Source organism: Cucurbita pepo, chromosome 6, assembly GCF_057944985.1.
Source record: "Cucurbita pepo subsp. pepo isolate OVF chromosome 6, ASM5794498v1, whole genome shotgun sequence".
In the NCBI taxonomy this organism is placed as follows: domain Eukaryota; kingdom Viridiplantae; phylum Streptophyta; class Magnoliopsida; order Cucurbitales; family Cucurbitaceae; genus Cucurbita; species Cucurbita pepo.
The window spans coordinates 6,301,997-6,325,258 of NC_141803.1; the positions used below are offsets into that span (position 1 = coordinate 6,301,997).

Sequence of the window (23,262 nt, forward strand, 5' to 3'; positions counted from 1 at the left end):
TGGTCATAATTTACTCCCACTCCCTTTAAATCTCCACAGAAAAAGAAGTCACTTTGACAAGTAACTTCCCACCCTTTTCCCACTACAAGAAATTATGAAATTTAAAATAATAAATAAAGTTTTCTAACAACTTATCAATCAAGTGCAATTTATAGCAACTTCATCCGCTACTTCAATTATGTAAATATTCACTTCCGAAGCTCCAAATGGTCCTTCCTCAATCGAATTAGCTTGTAACACATGAAATAATAGTTAAATCGAGCCTATCTAATTTTATAAGTGAAGAATGAATGCTTGTTGAATCTTCTTGGCCTTAGATTGTATAATTGAATGCTTGTTGAATCTTCTTGGCCTTAGATCGTGTAATAGGTCTAGTTGAAACATTTGAAACACCGCGATCCTTATCAAATGACCTTTCTGTAGTATAAAAGACACATATACCTCTCTAAAAATTAATATGAAAACCAAGCAAGATAATTTACACTTACAACATGGCATCACAACCATTCTCTTTTAGGAGGTTTGATTAATTAGCGTAGTCTTCATAGTTACCAATATTCTACCTTGACTAAATTTATTTAGAGCCTTCATAACTATCGATCTTCCACCTAGACCAAATTTATTCGAATCCTTCATAGCTATTGATCTTCCACCTTGTACAAATTTCATTCGGAGCCTTCATAGCTACCATCCACCTTTGAAATAATGTTTTAGAATTCTATTAGCATCCAATCATCGATGATCACATGAAAAGAGTATTCACAGCAGGAAGGCTACAACATTAGCATTAGCATTCCCAGCTTCATTCACTACAAGTGCAACAGCAAGCCAACTATCAATCCATTCATCCATCAACCTAACATACTCGTGTATCTTTTCTCATTAGTCAAAATAAAAACTCTACCCCTTTTCATTTGATTCATAGTGATATATGAGAACCCTCATCTATTCTCAGTATTTCTTGTGCTCGTGCTTTCTCACATTGATTGATAATTGTACTCGGATTACGTGACTATTCCTTCCCAAACAAAAATAAGATGTTAGTAATATTATTAATGTCTTCCACTCAAGGATTTAGACACAATTTAGAGTCAATCAAAACATTTTGAACTCACAATGCTAGAGAATATTTTAATCAAACCTCACTCTCATATTTATTTTTGGTCTCAAGTCACTATACATAATTCTTTGTCTGTGATTACACCACAACAAAATGGAATGGCCGAAAGGGAAAATGGACACCTTTTAAACACAACTCGAGTATTTCTTTTCATAGAAACATGCCAAAAACTTATTGAGAGAGACATTTCTTATTGCAACTCACATGATTAATCATCTCTATCTCATGTCCTAAATAATCTAAGCCCAATAGAAGTTCTCAACTAATTTCATCCTCGCTTTCGAACATCAAATGATCTCACACCCCGCATATTTGGGTGCATTGCCTTTATTCATGTTCACAACATTTAGAGAGGTAAATTTGATCCGAGAGCAATAAAATGTGTCTTTTTAGGATACTCTTCAACCACAAGGGGTACAAACATTACAACCCTACATCTAGGAAGTCTACACTTCAATTGATGTGACATTTACCGAGAATAAACCATTCTTCTCTTCAGAGGGAGAACATAGAGTGGAAGTCCCACATCGGCTAATTTAGGGAATGATCATGGGTTTATAATCCAGGAATACTATCTCCATTGGTATGAGGCTTTTTGGGGAAGCCCAAAGCAAAACCATGAGAGCTTATGCTCAAAGTGGACAATATCATACCATTGTGGAGATCGGTGATTTCTAACTTGGTATCAGAGTCATGCCCTAAACTTAGCCATGTCAATAGAATCCTCAAATGTCGAACAAAAGTATCGTGAGCCTCGAAGGCATAGTAAAAAATGACTAAGACTCCAAAAGAAAAATGAGTCGAGCCTCGATTAAGGGGAGATGTACTTTGTTTGAGGGGAGGTGTTGGAAGTCCCACATCGGCTAATTTAGGGAATGATCATGGGTATATAATCAAGGAATACTATCTCCATTGGTATGAGGCCTTTTGGGGAAGCCCAAAGCAAACCCATGAGAGCTTATGCTCAAAGTGAACAATATCATACCATTGTGGAGATCGGTGATTCCTAACACGTTCCACCTCCAATGTCGGATTCGTTGTTCTCTCAGGTATAGGCTAGAAGGAAAGTTATCTCAGAGCTATTATAAGTCCAAACATCAGACTCTACTCAAATTGAGGATGTAACACAAACATCAATAGATGATAGACCCATAGCTCTCTGGAAATCCACTAGAGAATGCACAAAACGACCCTTATCCCCCTATAAAACTATATCTCTCTTGAATGACTATCCCCACCACAGAGTTTCGTTGTGAGTCAACATTCAATTGTTACATAACACAGTTTCTGAAACTTTATGCAAGAGAGAATGCCAGGATGTTATGAGAAAAGAAATGCATGCTTTAGCAAATAATATGTGGGAAGTTGTGGATAGGCCAAAAAAAAAATATATAGTTGGGTGTAGGTGTTTTTCATTGTAAGATACAAGGTTGATGGAACATTGGAGAGGCATAGGGCAAGGCTAATGGCGGATACACTCAAACTTATGGGATAGATTACCAAGAGACATTTTCCTCTGTTGCGAAGATGAACACCATATTAAATTGACAGCTTTCACGGTATGATACACCATACTAAATTGACAGCTTTCACGGCATGATGCAAAGAAGGCATTTCTTCACAACAATCCAGATGAGCATTCCTCTAGGATTCGAAAGCTCAAGAGGTAAAGTATGCAAATTGAGAAAGGCCGTGTAGGACTAAAACAATCATCACAGGTATGGTTTGGAAGATTCACAAAGATACTAAAAACTGTGGATATAAGCAAAGTCAAGGAGATCATACTCTATTTATTAAGCATTCAGACTCAAGGAGAGTTATAGAGCTTCTAGTGTATGTAGAGGCATCATAGTCACCGGAGATAATGAAGAAGAGAATTGATGAAGAAATTTGAGATCAAAGAACTTGGAAGGCTATAGTACTTCCTCGATATCTAAGTAGTGTACTCAACTCAGGGGTATTTTCATATCACAATAGAAATATGAGATGGATTTATGGATGGAAACAAGAAAAAGTAAATGAAAGCCTACAACAGCGCCAATAGATCCACATCAGAAATTGGGAGAGTCAAAAGAACCTACAATGAATAGATAAATGTACCAAAGGCTGGTAGGGAGAATCTAGCTCACACTTGACAAGATATAGCGTACTCAGAGAGTGTAGTTCGCCAATTCATGCATGATCGGCAGGAGCCTCACCTTCAGGTAGCATATAGAGTATTACGTTACCTGAAAGGGACTTCAAAAAAAGGAATTTTGTTTGAACAGAACAATTCCCTTGCATTGGAAGCTTACACTAACGCAAACTATGCTGGATCAATATTAGACAGAAGATTTACTAAGGGGTATTGTACTTTTCTTGGAGGTAATTTGGTAACATGGAGAAGCAAAAAGAAAAATGTGGTGGCTAGATCATCTACGAATCAGAATTCTAAGCTATTGCATGAGGATTATGTGAACTCTTATGGTTGAAGATAATCCTTGATGACTTACAAATCAAGGCAGAGGATTCAATAAAGTTGTATTGCGATAACAAACCAGCTATCAATATTGCACATAGTCCTATCCAACATGATAGGACAAATCACATTGAAATTGATCAAAATTTTATTAGAGAAGGAAATAGTATGCATTAGGCTTTGTGCCTTCACAGCCTTAATTAGCAGATATACTAACAAAATGGCTTCACAATTCAATGTTTCGTGAGTTAGTATCCAAGCTGATATCTATTCCTCATCATGAGTTAGTATCCAAGTTGATATCTATTCCTCATCTTGAGAGGGGAGGTTGAAAAATTAATCTTGATTTAAGGAATATTTGTATGTCCTAAATGAGGAGATATTTGTGTAATCTCATTAAATAAGGTTAGTAGTCAACCTCCCTAATTTATTTGTATTATTTGTATTATTTGTATTGTTGCCTAGTATCTTATAATTTAGTTAGATTTATTATAAAATGCAAATCTCTCTCTCTAAAATTAATATAAAAACAAGCAAGATAATTACTCTTGAAACACAAAACACTAACCAGCAGAAATAAGAAAGGGGAAAATGGGTCTCCTTGTCTTAATACACGGGCGACTAAATTCTTCCACGAGGGCGAACATTTATGAATACTGAGAATTTGGGGTTTCAAACACAACCCTCAAGCAACTTAATCCATTTACTGTCAAATGTTTTGGATCGAAGCACCTCATCCAAAAAAATCCAATCAACACAATCAAAGGCCTTTGCAATGTCAAGCTTTCATAACCACCCTCTTTTCTTTTTGTGGCATAGAGTTAAATGAGTGATAATCAGTCTGCTAAAGCTCTCGGAAAAAAAAAAAAAAAAATACATATAACCAAATTAAGGATGTTCCTGCCCAACAGCAAGCTACAAACATATTGACAAAGGCATTGCATCGAAAAAACCTTCGTGAGGGGAGGGTAGAAAATCACGCTATAAATTAAAGTTTTCATTTTCCCCTTGTGTAGCAAGAATTTCACTTTAATTTTTTAGAGTTAGGCTAACTACTATAATTGTTGATTCTAGGGATCTAAGATCCTCCTAGTATAAAATTTTCTTTTTAACTCGATGGAATGTAACCTAAATTGCTTGCATACTTAGCTTAAAAATATGTTTATCACAGTCCCACAATCCCCTAGTTATCTTGTATAGAATCACAGACATTTGGGTAACCTGCTGAAAGTAGCATACGCAGTTCAAGAACGGAAAGGAAGACTTTGTCCACTGTTGTAGGGAGAACAAATAAATGGAAAACATCTAATCCAGGAACAAGGGAGCAGCCACTGAGTTTAAGATGAACATTGACCTTCCCTCATTTCATGGAAAAATGAATTTAGAGGCATTTTTTTTAATTGGATCAAGAATGTCAAAAATACTTTTGATCACATGAATACACATGAGAACAAGAAAGCTAAACTAGTAGCACTAAAGTTGGGCGGCAAGAAAGTTAAACTAGTTGCACTAAAGTTTAGAGGGGGGCTTCATCTTGGTGCAAGTAGCTTCAAGTTAATTGAAGAAAAGCGGGAAAGAGACTAATAGAAAATTCCAAGAATACTTCGATTAATGAATGATCAGCAAAAATCTACCAACTCTGAACAACTATTACACAAACCAATAATGATGCCAAGCAATGTTGCCAAGTAAACGGTTATGTTGCTAGTCATGTTAAATCACCAATCAACCTAGTATCAATGCAGAAAGTCCAATTATTTCCAGTATTCAATTTACCATAAACTATCTCCTTATACTTCTGGGTTCACCGGTGATTTAACAAATTATGTGGAGAAATTCCATTGTTTAAGTACTCATATCAATCTAGAAGAAAATGAGAACAACAAAATTCCAAGATTTGTTGATGGCTATCGGAAGGATATGCAACTTGCAAGACAAATTGGATCTTCAACTCATATGTTCTCTCTCTAATGCCATTACTTTGACAACAAAAATTTAGCAAAGGCCACCGTATCCTTTTGATGTCTTCTGTCCAAGCACTTTTTTGTTAAAAAGTATTGATATAATTAAATTTATCGTAACCCATCAACTAAAATTTTTGGATTGAGTGGTTATTTAACATGGTATCAAAGTAGGAGGTCTGATGTACAAATCTCTTGTAATGTCATTCATTTCCTCTCATTAATATTGATTTCCATTTGTTGAGTTTTCTACAAATTTTTAAGTCCACAAGTGAGGGAGATGGTTAAAGTATTAATATATTAAATATATCGTAACCCATTGGCTACTTTTGGGTTGATTGGTGATTTAACAATTTTTTAAATTATTGTTCGATTGTAATTCATTCAAATTGGGAGACTTTCTTGTATGGGTTGGGATGTAATTGCAAATAATTGTATAATTTGGAAGGATTGAGGTTTTTCTCTATTATTCTCCTATGGAAGTAGCTTCTGAACTTTTTTATTTCAGTATGTCTTTTTCATGCAACAAGGAACTGTTTCTGTTTCAAAAAGAAATATACACATATATATCATTCCAAACAGCACCTAAGGCTAGACATAACAATGACTTACCAGCGGAAATAGTCGCTTCTGATGCCCAATGGTGCAGCAAGCAATATGTCAGTAATCCATGGGGACAAAGGTCTTATAGGTTTCCTCTCGTGTTGCAGAGGCACTTGAACAAATTCCCCATCATTGGTGTCACGCGTCGTAGCAACGCAGCCACTATTGCTTCTTTCTGTTTCACCATTCTTTTGTTCCATCTTGTATATTGGACGATTGTAATGAGTCAAGATCCGGAGTATCTCCCCACATGCAAGGGCCCATTGTTCAGAATAATGGTTCTGATGGGGTAAGAAGTATTTATAATGCATCTTGACATTATTAATAACTATAGAATATATATCAGAAAATAAAGCTACCTCAAAATAAAACACAAGATATACAGTGAATTGGTGAAACCGTTGTAGTGGTGTAGTTTGCAGGTTGTGCCTTTTTAAAAAAAATAATAATAAATAAACTTCTTTAAGCTGTTAATTTGGTTAGCTATCATCGATTGTTTTCTTGGTTTTTATTTTATTATTATTTGGCTGTTTGCTTAGTTTGTTATTTGGTCAGTGTGGCTACCCTCTAAATCGGAGCCTTGTTTGTTACAAAAAGCAGTTTTTTCTTGATAAAGAAATTTTCCAGCAAGGTGATTGCATTAGTTTTGGTATCAGACTACTTTCTAAGAAAGGACCTAATGGTGGTGGAGCAACCCCTGTCCCATCCCACGAACATTGACCAACCGTGCGATGACTCCATGGAATAAATGAAATGGAATATACATGATATCCACCAGCTTATGAACTTCATCGCACGGCATTTATAAATTTTAACAACATCAAAGAAGACAAGAAATCTCTAAACCCAACCTATCAGATCAAACAAAAATTGAAGCGGCCCGCACAATTAACAAAATACCAGTGGAAAAAATGATTACAAGATGAAACAGACTTAACCGCGTTTAATGGAAAGCTTGACCTTGAAACATTTATTGATTGCAACCCATGTATTACTTGATCAATGCCATATCTTTATCCTACATAGTGGAGATGCGGAAAAGGAAAAAAAAAAAAAAATTCAAGAATGCTAATCTTGGCAACAAAAGAATCACGTGGGAGAGAGGTAGCTCTTAAATTTTGATTGGTGGTGAAACACAAAGAACCTCAACTGAAGTGAATTCACAAAGCTCTTCCATTATGAAGCCTAAAGATTATCAAAATCAAAAGCTTAACATTATGGGGGGTGAGCTTACTGCCAATAAAAGATCAGGGAACATTTACAATCACCTACAACAAGGTAGATTTAGCTAAATGGCTACGATATTTTCACCATGAACCCAATACTTTGTGACATAAGGTTATTGTGAGTAAATATGGTCTGTCCCCTTTTAAATGAACCCTAAATGGGGTCAGTGGCACTTCTAGGTCTCCTTGAAGAGGCATTGTAGGAGAGCTTCTTTTCACGTCACAGTTTTGTTTATTGCTTGGTTGGGATGGGAGGGATACATTTTTTCTGGGAAGACTGGTGATAGGAGATAGTCACCTCTACCTTTGTTTTCCTCATTTATACCATTATCTTCGATGAAAATTTCTCAGTGGCTGACGTTCTAGCTCAGCCAACCCCCACATTGTGGTTCCGTTGTTTTTTTGTCTGAAAGAAATACATGGGTATTGTTTCTCTCTTTTCTTTGTTGGGGAAGTTTATCAGCTCTTTCTGGGATAGGGACTTTTGCTTATTGTGCCGAATATGAAAACCCTAGCCAGTTGAATATAAGAACCCTCATACCCCACCCCACCCGCCCCCCCCCCCCCCCCCCCCCCCCCCCCGATATGAAACCCCTAGATCACATATGCTAAAACTCTCAAACAAGTTAAGTTCATTCCAAATGATTGGAACTCTTATGAATTCGATCTAACAACATTATTGAAGGATATGACATTTAGATCTAAAATATCCAAGAACTACAAAATGATAAGGAATCATCCCAAGGGAAAGTAACATATTTCTCAAGACAAGAAATCTTCTTTGAGATTTGAATCCCTCCACAAGTAAAATTGATCATGTCAAGCTTGAATGATTGGTTAGTGGCACTTCCAGGTCTCCTTGGAGAGGCATTCTAGGAGAGCTTCTTTTCATGTCGCAGCTTGTTCATTGCTTGGTTGGAGATGGAGCTTGTTCATTGCTTGGTTGGAGACAGAGCTTGTTCATTGCTTGGATGAAGACTGGTGATGGGAGATAGTCACCTATGCTCTTATTTTCCTCATTTAAACCATTTATCTTCGATGAAGAATGTCCTAGTGGCTAACGTCTAGCTCCCCACACTGGGGTTCCATCGTTCGTTGTCTGAAAGGAAAACATGGGATATTGTTGCTCTTTTTTCTTTGTTGGAAAAGTTTATGTATTCTTCTAGGATAAGAACTTTTGCTTATGGTGCCTGATATGAAAACTCTAGCCAATTGGATCTAATAACCCTCGTAAACTCCCAAGGCAAGTTGATTTCATTCCAAATGATTGGAACTCTTAAGAATTCGATCTAACAATCTTATTGAAGAATATGATCTTTAGAACTAAAATATCCAACCTCAAAAATCTTATTGAAGAATATGACCTTTAGAACTAAGATATCCAACCTCAAAATGATAAGGAACTACCTCAAGGGAAAGTAACATCCATATTACCTTGTTGATCAAATATCTCAATGCAAGAAAACTTCTTTGAGATTGGAATCACTCCAAAAGTAAGATTGATCATGTTAAGCTTATGAATGATTCTAAGCATGCAACCTAAACTACATAGAGTTGCAAAGAAACTTAGCCCTTGGCTATAAGAAAGTACAAATACTCTTTTTACTACATTTTCCAAGTCCATTTTACAAAGACAATGTACATGGGTTTATATAGCCTCAAAATAAAACCTTTGACCATTCATGAGGCATTTCAAGAGTGGTAACCTTCATTGTTTATGACCCTAATTAGTCACTATGTAAATGTAATCTTAAAGTACATTAATAAAACACAATAACTCTAAATTATCATTCACCTAAGATCTGTGAACATCTAAGAATAAATGAAACTTGATTTTCTTTAATGTGACATTAATTGAAACTTAAGTTTATCTTGTGGTGATTTGAACAACATTTTTCACATCTTCCTTGAAGTTCATATTGCATGATTGAGATGACTTGGATCATATCAGTGTCCCAACCCTTCGAAGGGTTTTTCGTGTAAATCCATCTTTCTTTGTCTGGTCAATTGCTCTCCCTTGTGTGACTTGGTGTTCGCCTCGATGTGGAGGACAAAAATCTCCAAGAAAGTCAAGTTTTTTGTTAGGCAAATTCTTCACGGAAAGGTTAATACTTAGGATAGGGCGTTGGGGGAAGATTGCTAATTTGATGGGGTCATGGTGCTGTATTATTTGCAAGAGAGCAACAAAGAACCTTGATCATACGCTTTGGAGTTGTGATTTTGATTATACCAAGTGAACTTGCTTATTTGATTTTTGGTTTTGATCTGGCTAGACATGGCTACTAAGAGATGATAGAGGAATTCCTTCTTAATCCTCTCTTTAGGAAAACAGGAAAATTTTTGTGGGGACATTCCGGTGAGAGGAAAAATAGAGGAATGGAAAGTTTTTTATGGCAACCTTGATTATTGTGTTCTTAGAAAAAAAAAATTAAAAAAATTATCCAAATCATCAGACATCACCTAATCCTTTCTTCTATTAGTTTTTAGGTTTTTGTTGTTTTCTTAATGAAAAAAAAAAAAAAAAAAAAAAAAAGAAAAGAAAGAAAAGAAAAAGTAGTTTTTCCACAATAAAGAATTTTTCTAGCAAGCTGATTGCATCATGAATTCATCTCATTTATTAAAAGAAATTTGGTTTCTCAAAAAAAATTGAAGTGCAAAATACATTCAATCAGAAATCGTACCTCTGTTCCCGGGCAGAATAAGGATATGAAAGAGGCAAATGGAGGGTCATTTCTGTTATATTCCAGGGTGCCATCAATTATACAAGAAATGATTGGAAGAATAATAGCATGCCCATGCTCGGGATGATGAAAGACAAACACAGCTGGAAATAGACATATGAGATAGATTACTCATCAAGAGATGATAACATCATTAAAGATTGAAGTGTCATGAACTGAAGAGTTCATACCTAAAACATCATCGAAGAGGCGCTTTTCCTTTGATTGGAAACGGCTCCGAATCAGCTGTTCATTGAATAACTGAGTATGCATATATCAACTACTAAAGCCTTGTACTAAAAAAAATAAGAAAAAAAGTTTCAAGGCTCTCAAATATCTTCTTTTTGCTAGCATACAAATAAAACAATTTCCCTAATGAATCAAATGATCGAAATAATTTGAATAATATCTCTTTCTAATTTGGGAACAATAGAATTTCTGCTCAATAACACATTGCATACCTCAGCAATGTCCTCTGAGAATCGTTCTGATGTAAACTGACCCAAGTACTCAACATATGCAGAACACTGAGCCTGTAAATAGAAAGAGCAAGTGCACTAAGAAACAAACAAATGTATCGTATCTCAAGCATCGACAATTTCAAACAATATTAAAAAATAGCTCAAGTAAGACCTCAAAGAAACTTCTCAATTGAATTTGCGATTAGCCAAAACAGCTTGTGTTAACAATTATTTATTGGCTGGACAGCAGCACTTTACAAAGCCAGACCAACAAATCAGCCAAAATAACAAGCCAATAGGGTAAATCCTAAAATTTAGACTTCACCTTGCCATAGCAACATTTAACCAAGCCAAAAGTAATTATCAAAGAACAGCCAAGAAAAAAATACAATGCACCAAGAAACCTCCCAAGAAATACAAGAAAGCACCCAACAAACATACTAGATCAACAGCTCTTTCTTTTCGTTAATCAATTGAAGTTTTGTTTCAGGTTAATAAAAGAAAAGGTATTGTTAAATCACCAATCAACCCAAGAACTTAAGTTGATGGGTTATGATAAATTTAATTGAATCAATACTTCAATAGGTTTATTGAAGCAAATGTTGTATGTTCTTCATTCTCTTGTTTTAAACTTGCATTTGCAATAAATTAGGCTATGGTTGTAATTTAACATGTACGCAAGTCCATTCTGAGGTAGTTGCTGCTAAAAATATGATAATCTCTGATATGAACCAAGAGACATCATTCATACAATATACTTCAATGAAGATGTGAAGAAAATGTTGTCAAAATTATCAAAAGAGGTTGCAATTCATGTCACATTGAAGAGGAATGAAGTTTGATGGTTATAAATTTTGGGTGGGTTACAATTTAGAGTAATTTAGAGTTATTGTATTTTAAGACATTTTATTTACTTTAGGTTACATTTACATAATGGCTAATTATGGCCAAAGTATGAATGTTACCACTTTTGGAATGCCTTTAATAGTTTCATTTTGAGGCTATATAAAGCCATGTATGTTGTATTTGTACGGTAGACTTGGAAAATATAGTAAAGAAGCATTTGTGCTTTTCTTTAGCCGATGGCTAAGTTTCTTTGCAATTCTATGTAGTTTAGATTGCATGTAGAATCATTCAAGCTCGACATGATCAATCTTGCTTGTGGAGTGATTCGAATCTCAAGCAAGTGTTCTTGTCTTGAGATATTTGATCAACAAGAATCATTCAAGCTAGACATGATCGATCTTGCTTGTGGAGTGATTCGAATCTCAAACAATGTTCTTGCCTTGAGATATTCGATCAACAAGGTAATCCGAATCTTATTCCCCTTGTATTGATTCCTTATCTTATCAATCTCATTACACAATTAATTTTTGTTTGGGTCAGTAGAAAAGGCAGATGCGGATAATTGGTCACAAAAACATACATGGAGACAGTTTGAGGAAGCGTAACTAGTAGAGTGCGTGGACAGGAGATAACAGGATATTCTGGACAAGTTATTTAACGCAACTAGAAGGTGATAACAAGATACATCTCCTCCGCACAAACATGCATCACCTTCCTCAGGCACACCATCAGGTGTGGACAAATCAACATGGATAGCGATAAGATAAAAGCTATCAAGGATTGGAAAATCCCCACTTCGGTGTCCGATGTACAATCCTCTGTAAGACTAGCAAACTACTATAGGCAGTTCGTCGAAGGGTTTTCACGACGAGCCGCCCCATTAACAAAACTTCTGAAGAAAGACCACCTTGGTCGTGGTCAAATGAATGTCAAGAGGCCTTCGAAGATCTAAAGGCAACCATGACGAGGGGCCCTGCCCTCGGCTTGGTAGACGTCTCTAAACCTTTTGAAATAGAGAGATGCATCTGACTTTGCTCTTGGGGGAGTCCTTATTCAGGAAGGCCACCTTATTGCCTATGAAAGTCGGAAGCTCAATGATGCAGAAAGAAGATACATTGTCTCCGAAAAGGAAATAAACGTTGTCGTCCATTGCCTTAGAGTCTAAAGAAAATATCTTTTGGGATCTCACTTCATGGTAAAGACAAATAATAGTGTCATTGTCACTTTTTTTACCAATCGAAGTTGACGGCAAAACAAGCTCGGTGGCAAGAATCATTAGCTGAGTTTGACTTTAGGTTCGAACATAAAACAGGAAAGAGTAATCAAGCAGTCGACGCGCTGAGTCGGAAGGGGGAACATGCGGCCCTATGCATATTAGCCCCATATTCATTCAAGTAAGATCAATAGGTCGATGCGCGACATCATAAAGGAACACTTGTATAAAGACCCTTCGGCCAAAACTGTTGTTAATCTAGCCAAAGCCGAGAAGACTAGACAGTTTTGGGTCGAGGAAGACCTTCTACTGACAAAGGAAATATATTATACGTCCCAAGAAAGGGAGAACTAAGGAAGAAGCTCATCCAGGAATGTCATGATACTTTATGGGTCGGACACCTACGGTGGCAACGAGCTTATGCCTTGATCAAGAAATGGTACTTTTGGTCAAACATGCGTGATGACATAATACAGTATACAAAGACGTGCTAGGATAAAGTCGAGAAGGCCAAGGTCTCGAAACTCCTTAAACCCGTACCAGTGCCGACAAGACATTGGGAAAGTGCCACTGGACTTCATAACACACCTCCCAAAAGTAGGCAAATAAGAATCCACCTTGATTACGTGCGGCCGTCTAAATTCGTTATTTTGATTACATTGTGCTTCTATATTCGTCATTGATCTATAGTTGAACAGAAGGTCACAATAATATCTAATATGGTTTAATTGAGGACTCCATCCATCCATGGTTCATCTAAGAAGCCATTTGCTAATTCCTTAGAGGTTGATAAATTCCAAGAATACCAGACCCTTTTCCAGCTATTCAACAAAAAAATCTGTTCTTCAAGGTAAGATTCACTATCATGTTCTCTTACCAACAAACCCTTCGCCAGCTATTGAACAAAAAAATCTTTGGTTGTACTTGTTTTGTTATTGATGTTTGTCATGATCTGAAAAAATTAAACCCCAAATCTTTGAAGTGTATTTTCTAAGGCAATTGTCATGTACAAAAAGAATACAAATTTAATTTCCCTAGTTTGAACTGGTATCTCATATCTCATATCTCATGATGTTACTTTCTTTGAGAACAAACCACTCATCCATCTTTGTCTAATACAAGTTAAGAGGAAGATGATGATCCTTTTTATTTATACACTTGTGTCTCCCACACCCTCCTTAGATCTATCCCTTTAGAAATATGACCCTACCCATCCACCTATTACCCAAGCCTATTCTAGACAGCAACAACCTACATGTGAATGTTCTGTCCCAAAATATTCTATGACATTAGATCCAAGACCAAGTGATGAACTTCCTATTTCTCTTTGCAAGGCTATGTTCATACGTATGGGATTTATTATTTTGAAACATTTTCTCATGTAGCAAAGCCAACTTCTGTCAGGTTATTCATTTCTATTGCAACTTCTAAAGGTTGGCCTTTCCATCAATTGACATTAAAAATGCATTTCTTCATGGTGATCTTTAGAGAGAAAGTATATATGAAGCAACCACCTAGGTTTGTTGCTTAGGATGAGAGTGATTTAGTTTGTTGCCTTTGCAAATTTTTGTATGGGTTGAAATAGAGTCCACGAGCATGGTTTGAAAAATCCAATCAAACACTTGAGAAGTTTTGAATGGAAAAAAGCAAATTGAATCACTCTGCCTTCTACTGACGATCTATGAATGGTGTTATTCTACTTGTTGTATATGTTGACGATAGTATCATTATTGGAAGTGATACGAAGGTATATTATATCCCAAATCTTCCTCCAAAGTCAGTTTTATATTAAAGACTTGGGAATGTTGAAGTACTTCTTGGGAATTGAAGTACTGAGAAGCAAGAAGGGTATCTTTATGTAACAGAGAAAATATGTGCTTGATTTGTAATATGAGACAGGAAAATTTGGAGCCAAGCCATGCAATACTCTGTTGATGCCTGGTCTAGAACTTACAAAAGATAGAGTACCATTAAAAGATCCTGAAAGATATAGAAGATTAGTTGGAAAGTTGAATTATCTTATAATTACATGACTAGACATATCTAGCTTAGTAAGCATTGGTAGTCAATTTATGACTTCACCCATAGTGAATCATTGGGCTGTAGTATCATGATCAAGTGCTAAATCAAAGAATAGAGCTATAGTACAATCAGTATAATGTGGGTATATCAACTTTTGAATGAGTTAGGCCTTAATATTACAGTCTCAACCAAGTTGTTGTGACAACCAAGATGCCCTTTCTATTGCATTCAACTCAATATTTCATAAGTGAACTAAACATATTGAAATTGATTCTCATTTTGTTCATGAGAAAATACAAGGTTTGGTGTCTAGTGGATATGTCAAGATCAGAGAGCAATTAAGAGACATTTTCACGAATGCTTTAAGTGGAGTTCAAAAAGATTACCTTTGTAAAAAAATTTAAGCATGATTAGCATATATGCTCTAGCCTGAGATGGAGTGTTATAGTGTACATATGTGAATATACGAGTTTATTAGTTTTTGTCTTTTATTGTAATTTACTATTCCTAGTTTAGGCTTTATGTACATCGAACTCTAATTTATAGAATGAGCAAGGAGTGGTATCAGTAGAGGATGTTTGCCCGATAGAAGCCCTCACAAATAACCATCAACAAACAATTGATTCCTATTGGGTACTAACTTAGGTTAAATCTATTGTCAAAGGATTAGCCTTAAGTTAGGAGATATTTGGAGAATCTGATTAGAACCAAAATCTTAACTCAATCGGCTGCCGGTCATCTCAAGTTCAGTTCGGAGCCTTCCTAACTGTCGTCAAGTTCAATCGGAGCCTCCATTCACCGTGACCAATTTTCATTTGGATTGTGAAAAATAAAAATAAAAGAGGAGCAGCCTCAGATTTGTATATTCTGACTACAAACTACCTCATATCTACCAGCATATACAAAGCCATCATCGCAATAATATTTAGCCTTCCATCACTGCAATAGTTCCGCAAGCATTTACATGTGTTCTTTTTTCCACTTCATCAATAGCCCAGCCGCAATATCCAATAGCCACCTCTGCTTTAAAATCCTCTATTTTGAAATCCTAAGTCACTCACCTCTGCTTTCAAATCCTAAGTCACTCACTTCTGCTTTCAAATCCTAAGCCACTCACCTCTGTTCTTTCAAATCCTGTTGTCTTGAAATCCTAACCCACTGTGGCTTTTCGCTTCAGTTTCCAAACCCATTATTTTTCAAATCCTAAGCCCAATATTAAACTTAAACTCTTCAAAAGCCCATGGTCACTGTTCCATCCTAAGCCCTTTTCCATCCCTTCAACCATCGCCATTCCACAAGCCCGCCGCTTTCGAGCAGAAAAGGATGTTTGCGTAGGTGACTTGGATAACTCGTGTTTCAGACTAACTCTTGTTTCAATCATCATCACAAGTCATCAAAGTCCGAGATTCAAAATTGAAGTATCCAATAATGGAGGGAGTCAAGGGTGTCGAAGGAAGAAAATGAGGCGACAAAACTAAGATCTCCAAAGCTGGACTCCAATACCTGGACGGAAGAAATCATTATGTTGTAAAAGGATTGATTAATCTAGGTTTTCCATTCAATCCATCAAAATCTCTTGGACACTGATATGTTGAGTGATCATTTTATGAAATTGGAAGAATGTGTTGGACCTCTAACTATAGCCATAAAGAAAATCTTTAGAGAAGCAAGAACGGAAGGCAGAATGAAAGGCTCAATAAATCCAAGATCAGTTTTTGGCTGCATCTCTTCCAAAGCTCGTCAGTTCAAAAGATATGAGCAACATGACAGTCATGAATTGCTTCATGCCCTGCTTGATGAATTGTCTATTGAAGAGCTGACTTCAAGGAAGATGACGAAGTCTAAGGAAGAGAGAATGTCTGGAAATCCACTCCATTTGTTGATGAGATGTTTGGGGGGAAATATCAAGTGCTGTATGTTACAAAGAATGTGACCACACAACGATGGTTTATGAACCATTTCTTGATCTTTCTCTTCCCGTTCGAATGAAGAAACCTCTGGCCAAAAAGGTCCAACGAGTCTCTCAGGCAAAGAAGATAAAAGTGCCACCTAAGAGTAGTGGAAAGACGATTCCTAAAACTGACAAGACATCAGATGTTGTACCAGTTCAATTTGCCTCTTCCATCATCTAATAATGAGTTTTCCCTTGCATCAGAGGCCATCACCAGTAGCACAACTACCATTATGAAGACTTTAAGTTCTCTGAATGCCTCGTATGTTAAAGAGCCTGAAAAAGAAGTTTTGATTGAGAAGGGAGGAAAATGTGCTTCAGTTAATTTGACGTTCCTTGGACCAGAACTGACAGCCAAAAATGGTGATATTTCCACTACTCAGGATTCTAAAAATAATGAATCCTGGCCTAGCATATTCTTCAGGTTGTAATAACACCAGCAATAAAGATAAATCCAGGTGTTATCTTTCCAACGATGATCCTGAAGGAAGTGGACTTGCAAAAACTAATATTGAGCCCTAGAGTTCACAAATATCTGCCGAGAACCAATCAGAGAGGTGAGGATTGTGAGATGAATTCTGATTCAACAATTGTGAATGTGAAAAGTGATGCAACAAAGAGGTTTCTCATTCACAGGGCCCCTCCTATCTTGACAATTCATATAAAGAGGTTCAGTCCTAATGTTCGGGTCATTATAGTAAATTGGATGGCCACATCAGATTCAAGGAAACACTTGATCTTAAACCATATATGATACTAGGTGTGCAGATAGGAACAAGTGTAATTATCAGTTTGTCAGAGTCATGGAGCAATTTGTATCTATGAGAGGAGGCCATTATGTTGCATACAAGGGAGGCGAGGAACGCCACTTCCTAGGAGTGAGCACAAGAGTGGTGAGCAACACCCGTGAAAGAGCTCCAAGAGGAGTGAGCACAAGAGAGACGAGCAATGCTCGTGGAAGTGCTCCCAGAGAAGTGAGCACGAGAGAAGCAAGCACAAACCATGTTTGCATGTGATTGCATTTTCTGACCCCAACAATGAGGTCATTTATTGAGTACTTTTAAATACTCAAACCATGTTTAACATTTTTTCAAGTAAAGGCAAAGCCCCCATGTACAGCTGATGGCGTCAGCCGAGGAAGCCATGAATCAAGTCATAGTTTTGACAGTAGCTAACTAAAAGCAGATGGATTGCTTACTACTCTTCTTCTTTCATTTTCCTTTTCTCCACCCCCCCCCCCCCCCCCAAAGGAAATAACCTATAACATTTCATTAATTAAAGTCTATCTATGAGCTAATGGAAAATCCGCTACAATTAGAAAAGCAGATAGAGTGTCAGTTCACTGTTCCACGCCCATTTGACAACTTTGAACCATATTCTAATTCTAAGAGCTATTCGAGTAAATGTCCACATGATAAAGAATTAAAAAAAAATGAAAACACATCATAAAACATTATCGTGCCTAGAAGAAAACCATAACAAGGAAAAGATCAAGGAAAACAATGGAATATTATTCAAGAACAAGGACCCAGCAACTTTATGAAGAATGATAAATACAACTTCGAGTTTACTGACGAGCTATTAAAACAGACTAATCAACATGGACTATATTAAAAAACAATGTCATATACTGAGAGAAAGTACCATCCTAAAAATCAATCATATATAAAACATGAATGCCTCTGTACCTTTCTTTGCTGATCATCATCTGGGGGAGGCCAAAACAAGGAGGACAATTGAAGTCTATCGATCCATCTCTCACTCGACGTTGCCATATATTTTCAATAAATTTCCCTTAAAGCTACCTCTTCAATGGCCAACAAATCAACTAGGCAATTGCGCAAACTCCATCTTCATTTGCTACCAATCAAGAATCCAAATGTCGTAATTCAGCATCCCAAAACCACAACCAATTTCGATTAGCCACGAATTCTAAAAAAAGGCTTGAAGAAATGTATTCAATATCCAAAATCTAGCTTCACGTCCCCTTAAGAAATTCACCAAAACCCAACCCCTTGTACCGCTATAGATTTTTCAAGTTCCAGTTCCTGAGAAGCTCCCAAGTTCACAACTCCATACTTACAATTTCCATAACAACAATAAAACCAATCCACTGCAAGATAAAATACAAAGAAAAAAAATAAAATAACGTAAATCAATAAACCATAAACAACAAAATGAAGTCAAAATTAAACCAAAAACGAACAAATCATACAAAATCACAAACAACAAAACTCAAATCAGAAACAACAAGGTAAACAACAGCTTTCAAAACGAATACAACAAATCAAATTTAAAAAAAAAATAAATAAATAACAACCAGATGATCCAAGCTTCAATTCAGATTTCGCAACTTCTTTTCCAAATGTCACCGATTCACATCAAAATAAACGGTAAAAGAAAACGAAGTACCTGAAAATCGATTCCGCTTCAGCCAAGAAATTCCACAAACTGTAATTCTCTCCCTTTCTCTCTCTCTAGAAGGTATATTCCTTTGTTTTTATGCCAAGTAATTTTCAGTGTAGAGAGAGAGATAGAGAGAGAGGGGAATCTTTTCAAGGGCCGTCAGTTTAGAGAGAGAAAGATACGAGATCTTTAGAAGCGCTGTGAGAGCTCAACATTACTGCATACGTGGCATGTATGTGAAAGTACCAAAATACCCTCGGCTGGTGCGAATATTATAATTATAAAAACAAAGCTGAGTGCGTAAAAAATAATTATAGTTCGAAGGCAAAGACAAACCGACCATGATGAGATATTTTCCTTGGAGCTATGCTATGGTGCAACGCGGCTGTACTGTTCATCTCGCTTCTTGGCCGTTGATTTTCGTATTGGAATGATCCGATGGATGAGAATTTTGTTTTCGTGTGCTGCTGGTTCTCTCTCCAATTTTGATTGGTTGGAATATATATAATGCAAAATGTGTTTTTCTAATTAAATAATCTTCCAAAGTTTAGTGGGTTGAATGTGTCTACTTTTTTCTCTTTTTTTTTAATAATTTTTTTTTTAAATTTATTTATGATATACGCTTAAATCAATTGAATAATTACCGAAAATAGTTACCGTCCAATGAGAAACCACAGTTTGGATGAACTTGTATTGATTTCGTATAATTTCTAATGTTTGATCTTTATGATCCTAGATGCTACACTCGGGAGTTGGAGCTAAAAACGTCCACGAAGCAAGGGACGGAGAATTCATTCTCCGTTTCTGCAAAATTATCTATTTATTTTCTCGTTTATTATTCTTTTAAAAAATAATTATTTAAAATATTATAGAATTCACTCACATTATTAGAAATTAAAAAATACAGTTAAAAGATTGTTGGTTGATAAAGTCATTTCACCTACCAGAATAAATATATATATATATATATATATATATATACATTTTTTTTTTTTTTTTTTTTCAGTTTTCTAAATTGTCTTAATGTCTTTGACGACAAAGATGTTTGGTCTACAAAGTTTGGATCTGGTGTATAATGAACTCGATAATATGACAATTCGAGTCGACTCAACTCAAATTATAAGGGTTTGGTTGGGTTAGATGGGTTACTGAGTTGGGTTGAGTTTAGCTTTCTAGGAACTCAGTAGGTTGGGTTAGGTCTGGGTTCAACATACGTCAAGCCGATTTGACCCAATTTGAATCGATATATATATATATACACAATTAGGGTTGTTTGTTGTTTGCTACCGTGCCCCCCCTCGTGGAATCACAAGCATTCTCTTTCTCTTTTATCTTCAGTTTCCAAGACAGACATGCTCACTTACAGCAGTAGTCAACTCGACAACTTAACCCCGACCAACCCAAAAAGGTCATGACCTACTCCTCACTTTTAAGAGTAAAGATCAACCCCATAGACCAACACAAGTTCTTCCGGAATCGTTTGTTCTCACTCACATGCATCCCAGAAAAAATCCTAGGAGAATACACACGTAGAATTGCTCCAAGTAAAACGCATTTAATCATGGAGTTCTTATGATTGAGCCACCGAACAAGAAGGTGCACCTTGTCTGTATAGGTAGTAACTTTCATTTCCTTTAAGTCTTTCTTAGTCATCCTATTCTTAGGATCGCTCTCATTCGAATGTGATTTCGGTTCATTTATGTACTCCTCTGTTACTCGAGTGTCACATGCTCATCAGCTTTCGCCTTGGTTCATCCCTGAACCATATCTAACTAGGAGAGGTATCGCTTTGATACTATTTATAATGACCCATGCCTAGGATTCAGAATCAAAATTCGACCCATGATGGCCCCAGCATTACCGTGCATCATGGTCACGTTACCTACTCCTTACTTTTTAAGAGTGAAGATTATCCTCACAGATCAGCACGAGTTTTTATAGCATGCATTGTCCTCACTCACAAGCATCCCAAGAAAATTCCTTAGAGCTTACCCAACATAAACTACTCCAAGTAAAGCACGTTTAACCATAGAGTTCCTATGATTGAGCTACCGAAAAGGAAGGTGCAACTTGTCAGTATAGCTAGTAACTTTCAATTCTTATAAGTCTTTTATCATCATATCCTCGGGATCGCACTCATTCGAATATGGTTGGGTTGGGATGGGTTGTGAAACAATTTCGACTTGCGCTGAGTTACCAATCCAACCAACTCGAACTTTAGGGTTGGTCCAAAAAAATTCCTCAACCCAACCCGAGTACACCTCTACTAACCCTTCGAGTTTGGGCTTTGGGTCAAATTACTGAGCTTTTTCGTTTATTTGATCTTCAACCTAATTGCTATATGATCCAATTTGACCGAAATGTCACGATTACGACACGTAAATCTCGTTTTCGTCTTTAAAAGTAATTTGAAATTGGTTAAAATTTAATAGCATGAATTTATTATTAATTTAAAACATAATTACGCGTCAATTTGTGATTGGCCAAATTTTTTTATTCAACCATCACTTTGATGTTTACTTCTTGTTATTTTATCTTTTTAGCACTTTGTAATCAACCTAGTAGTACTCTATACATAATTTAAATTTTCTTATTTTTTTATTAAAATAAATTATACGAAGCTCGGGTGAAATTAAGTGGAGGTCCAAACCGTCTGAAAATAACATAGTTAACTTTGTCGTTTTTACTTATTTATCTCTCTAAATTAATATAAATCAAATATCATTTGAAGATTAAGAAAAGCTCGGATGTAACTTTTTAACGCTCATTTCATTGATATGTCGTTAGATATTATCCTCTTTGACTCGTTACGTATCATTGTCAGCTCATGGTTTTAAAACGCGTTTGTTAGGGAGAGGTTTTCACACTATTGTAAGGAATGTTTCATTCTCCTCTCCTCTCCAACCTTTTCATCTTACTGAAAATTACCAATATATATATATATATCATTGTCAACTTCTCTCTATCCGATAGTTATATGCAGTAAGCCGTTGTTGTTTTTTGCTTACATTCTCATCTAACACCAATTTCAATTTTTCAACTATTACTTTCAAAACTCTCTTTAGAAATCTCTCTGCCCCCGTTTTCTAAAACTTTCTTCTTGAACTGGAGCCAGAGGCTCGAACATACGTCGCTTGGTCGTAGGCGACGCAAGAACAAATAGACTTAACTCACTTGCTGCTGAGAAGTGAGTGTCGGACAATCGCAAGTCCACTACCATGAAAGTGTGATTATAACAAGTAGTACCCCTCTTTGTTTGGTATATATATATATGCTGCTGGTCAAACTCTGACTAGCTCTATTTAAAAAAACATCTGCCTATTGTTGGCTTGAGTAGTTCGACATTACTACTTCCCGCAAACTCTGACTAGCTCTATTTAAAAAAACATCTGTCTATTGTTGGCTTGAGTAGTTCGACATTACTACTTCCAGCAAACTCTGACTAGCTCTATTTAAAAAAACATCTGCCTATTGTTGGCTTGAGTAGTTCGACATTACTACTTCAATGGAATCGTGAAATGACCAAAATGCCCCTTTCTCTTTGATTAGAAATAGAACAATTATTAGGGTGAAAAAAATATTAAATTATTAGGTTGGATTGAGTTTTTTTTTTTTTTTTTTTTTTTTTTTTTTTTTTTTTGAATTTAGAAAATCGAAAATTTGGATGAGTTCATGGGTAGACATTTTTTTTTTTATAAAAAAAATAGAGTTACAACTCAACCCGACCCTACCCTATTTTTAAGATTATTATAAAAATTAAGAATATTTGACCTTTGTAACCGCTCTCATGACTTTGGCGGTGAAGTTGTAACCTTAAAATAGACGTAAATGCAACTACCCTAATACTGGTTTCATGCCTTTCATGGCGAAGTTGTTATCCGTACACAGGTGACTTACCTTTACCTAAGAAATAAGAATACTAGACTTGATTATTTTAAGAAATACTTGGTAAGTAACCACACTGTTGTGGCTGAGAAATGTAAACACATGTGATATGGTGAGACCTATCATTTTAAAAATGATATGACATGGCTTAGGTAGCTTTCCAGTCCAAGCATGGTTGGATGTCTAGTCCTTCTTTACACATGGCTCACCAGGCAGGCTCACGTAGGTTGGCCTATGTGTTACATGATTCTTTTGGGGCATGGACCTCATGGACATCCGATTGCTATACACAGTACCGAGTCTACCCAAATTAGATCTGAATATGACAACCCGCGAGTTTCGTCTTCTTGACCCGTCTTTCTAGCTTTTCCCGATTCTCTCTCGCTCTCT

The 23,262-nt window shown here is 36.2% G+C and overlaps 1 protein-coding gene and 1 pseudogene across 5 annotated transcripts in view; one reads left to right on the plus strand and one right to left on the minus strand.

Moving 5' to 3' along the window:
* Nucleotides 1-19,155, minus strand: part of LOC111796722 (protein GIGANTEA) — a 29,501-nt gene extending 10,346 nt beyond the window's left edge. For 2 of the 5 annotated variants that reach the window (XM_087124885.1, XM_087124883.1), the window contains exons 1-6: nt 18,994-19,155; nt 18,270-18,694; nt 10,550-10,621; nt 10,280-10,334; nt 10,050-10,192; nt 6,152-6,423 (exon numbers count right to left, since the gene is read on the minus strand). In XM_087124885.1, the coding sequence (XP_086981011.1) occupies nt 6,152-6,423; nt 10,050-10,192; nt 10,280-10,334; nt 10,550-10,621; nt 18,270-18,356 (629 nt within the window). In that variant the 5' untranslated portion in view covers nt 18,357-18,694; nt 18,994-19,155. Of the gene's footprint in view, nt 1-6,151; nt 6,424-10,049; nt 10,193-10,279; nt 10,385-10,549; nt 10,622-18,269; nt 18,695-18,993 lie in introns of those variants that run through there. The other 3 variants (XM_087124884.1, XM_087124887.1, XM_023679465.2) reach the window with 3 other exon arrangements.
* On the plus strand, nt 14,290-17,597 carry LOC147792205 (ubiquitin carboxyl-terminal hydrolase 2-like; annotated as a pseudogene).
* Nucleotides 19,156-23,262: the final 4,107 nt, after the last annotated feature.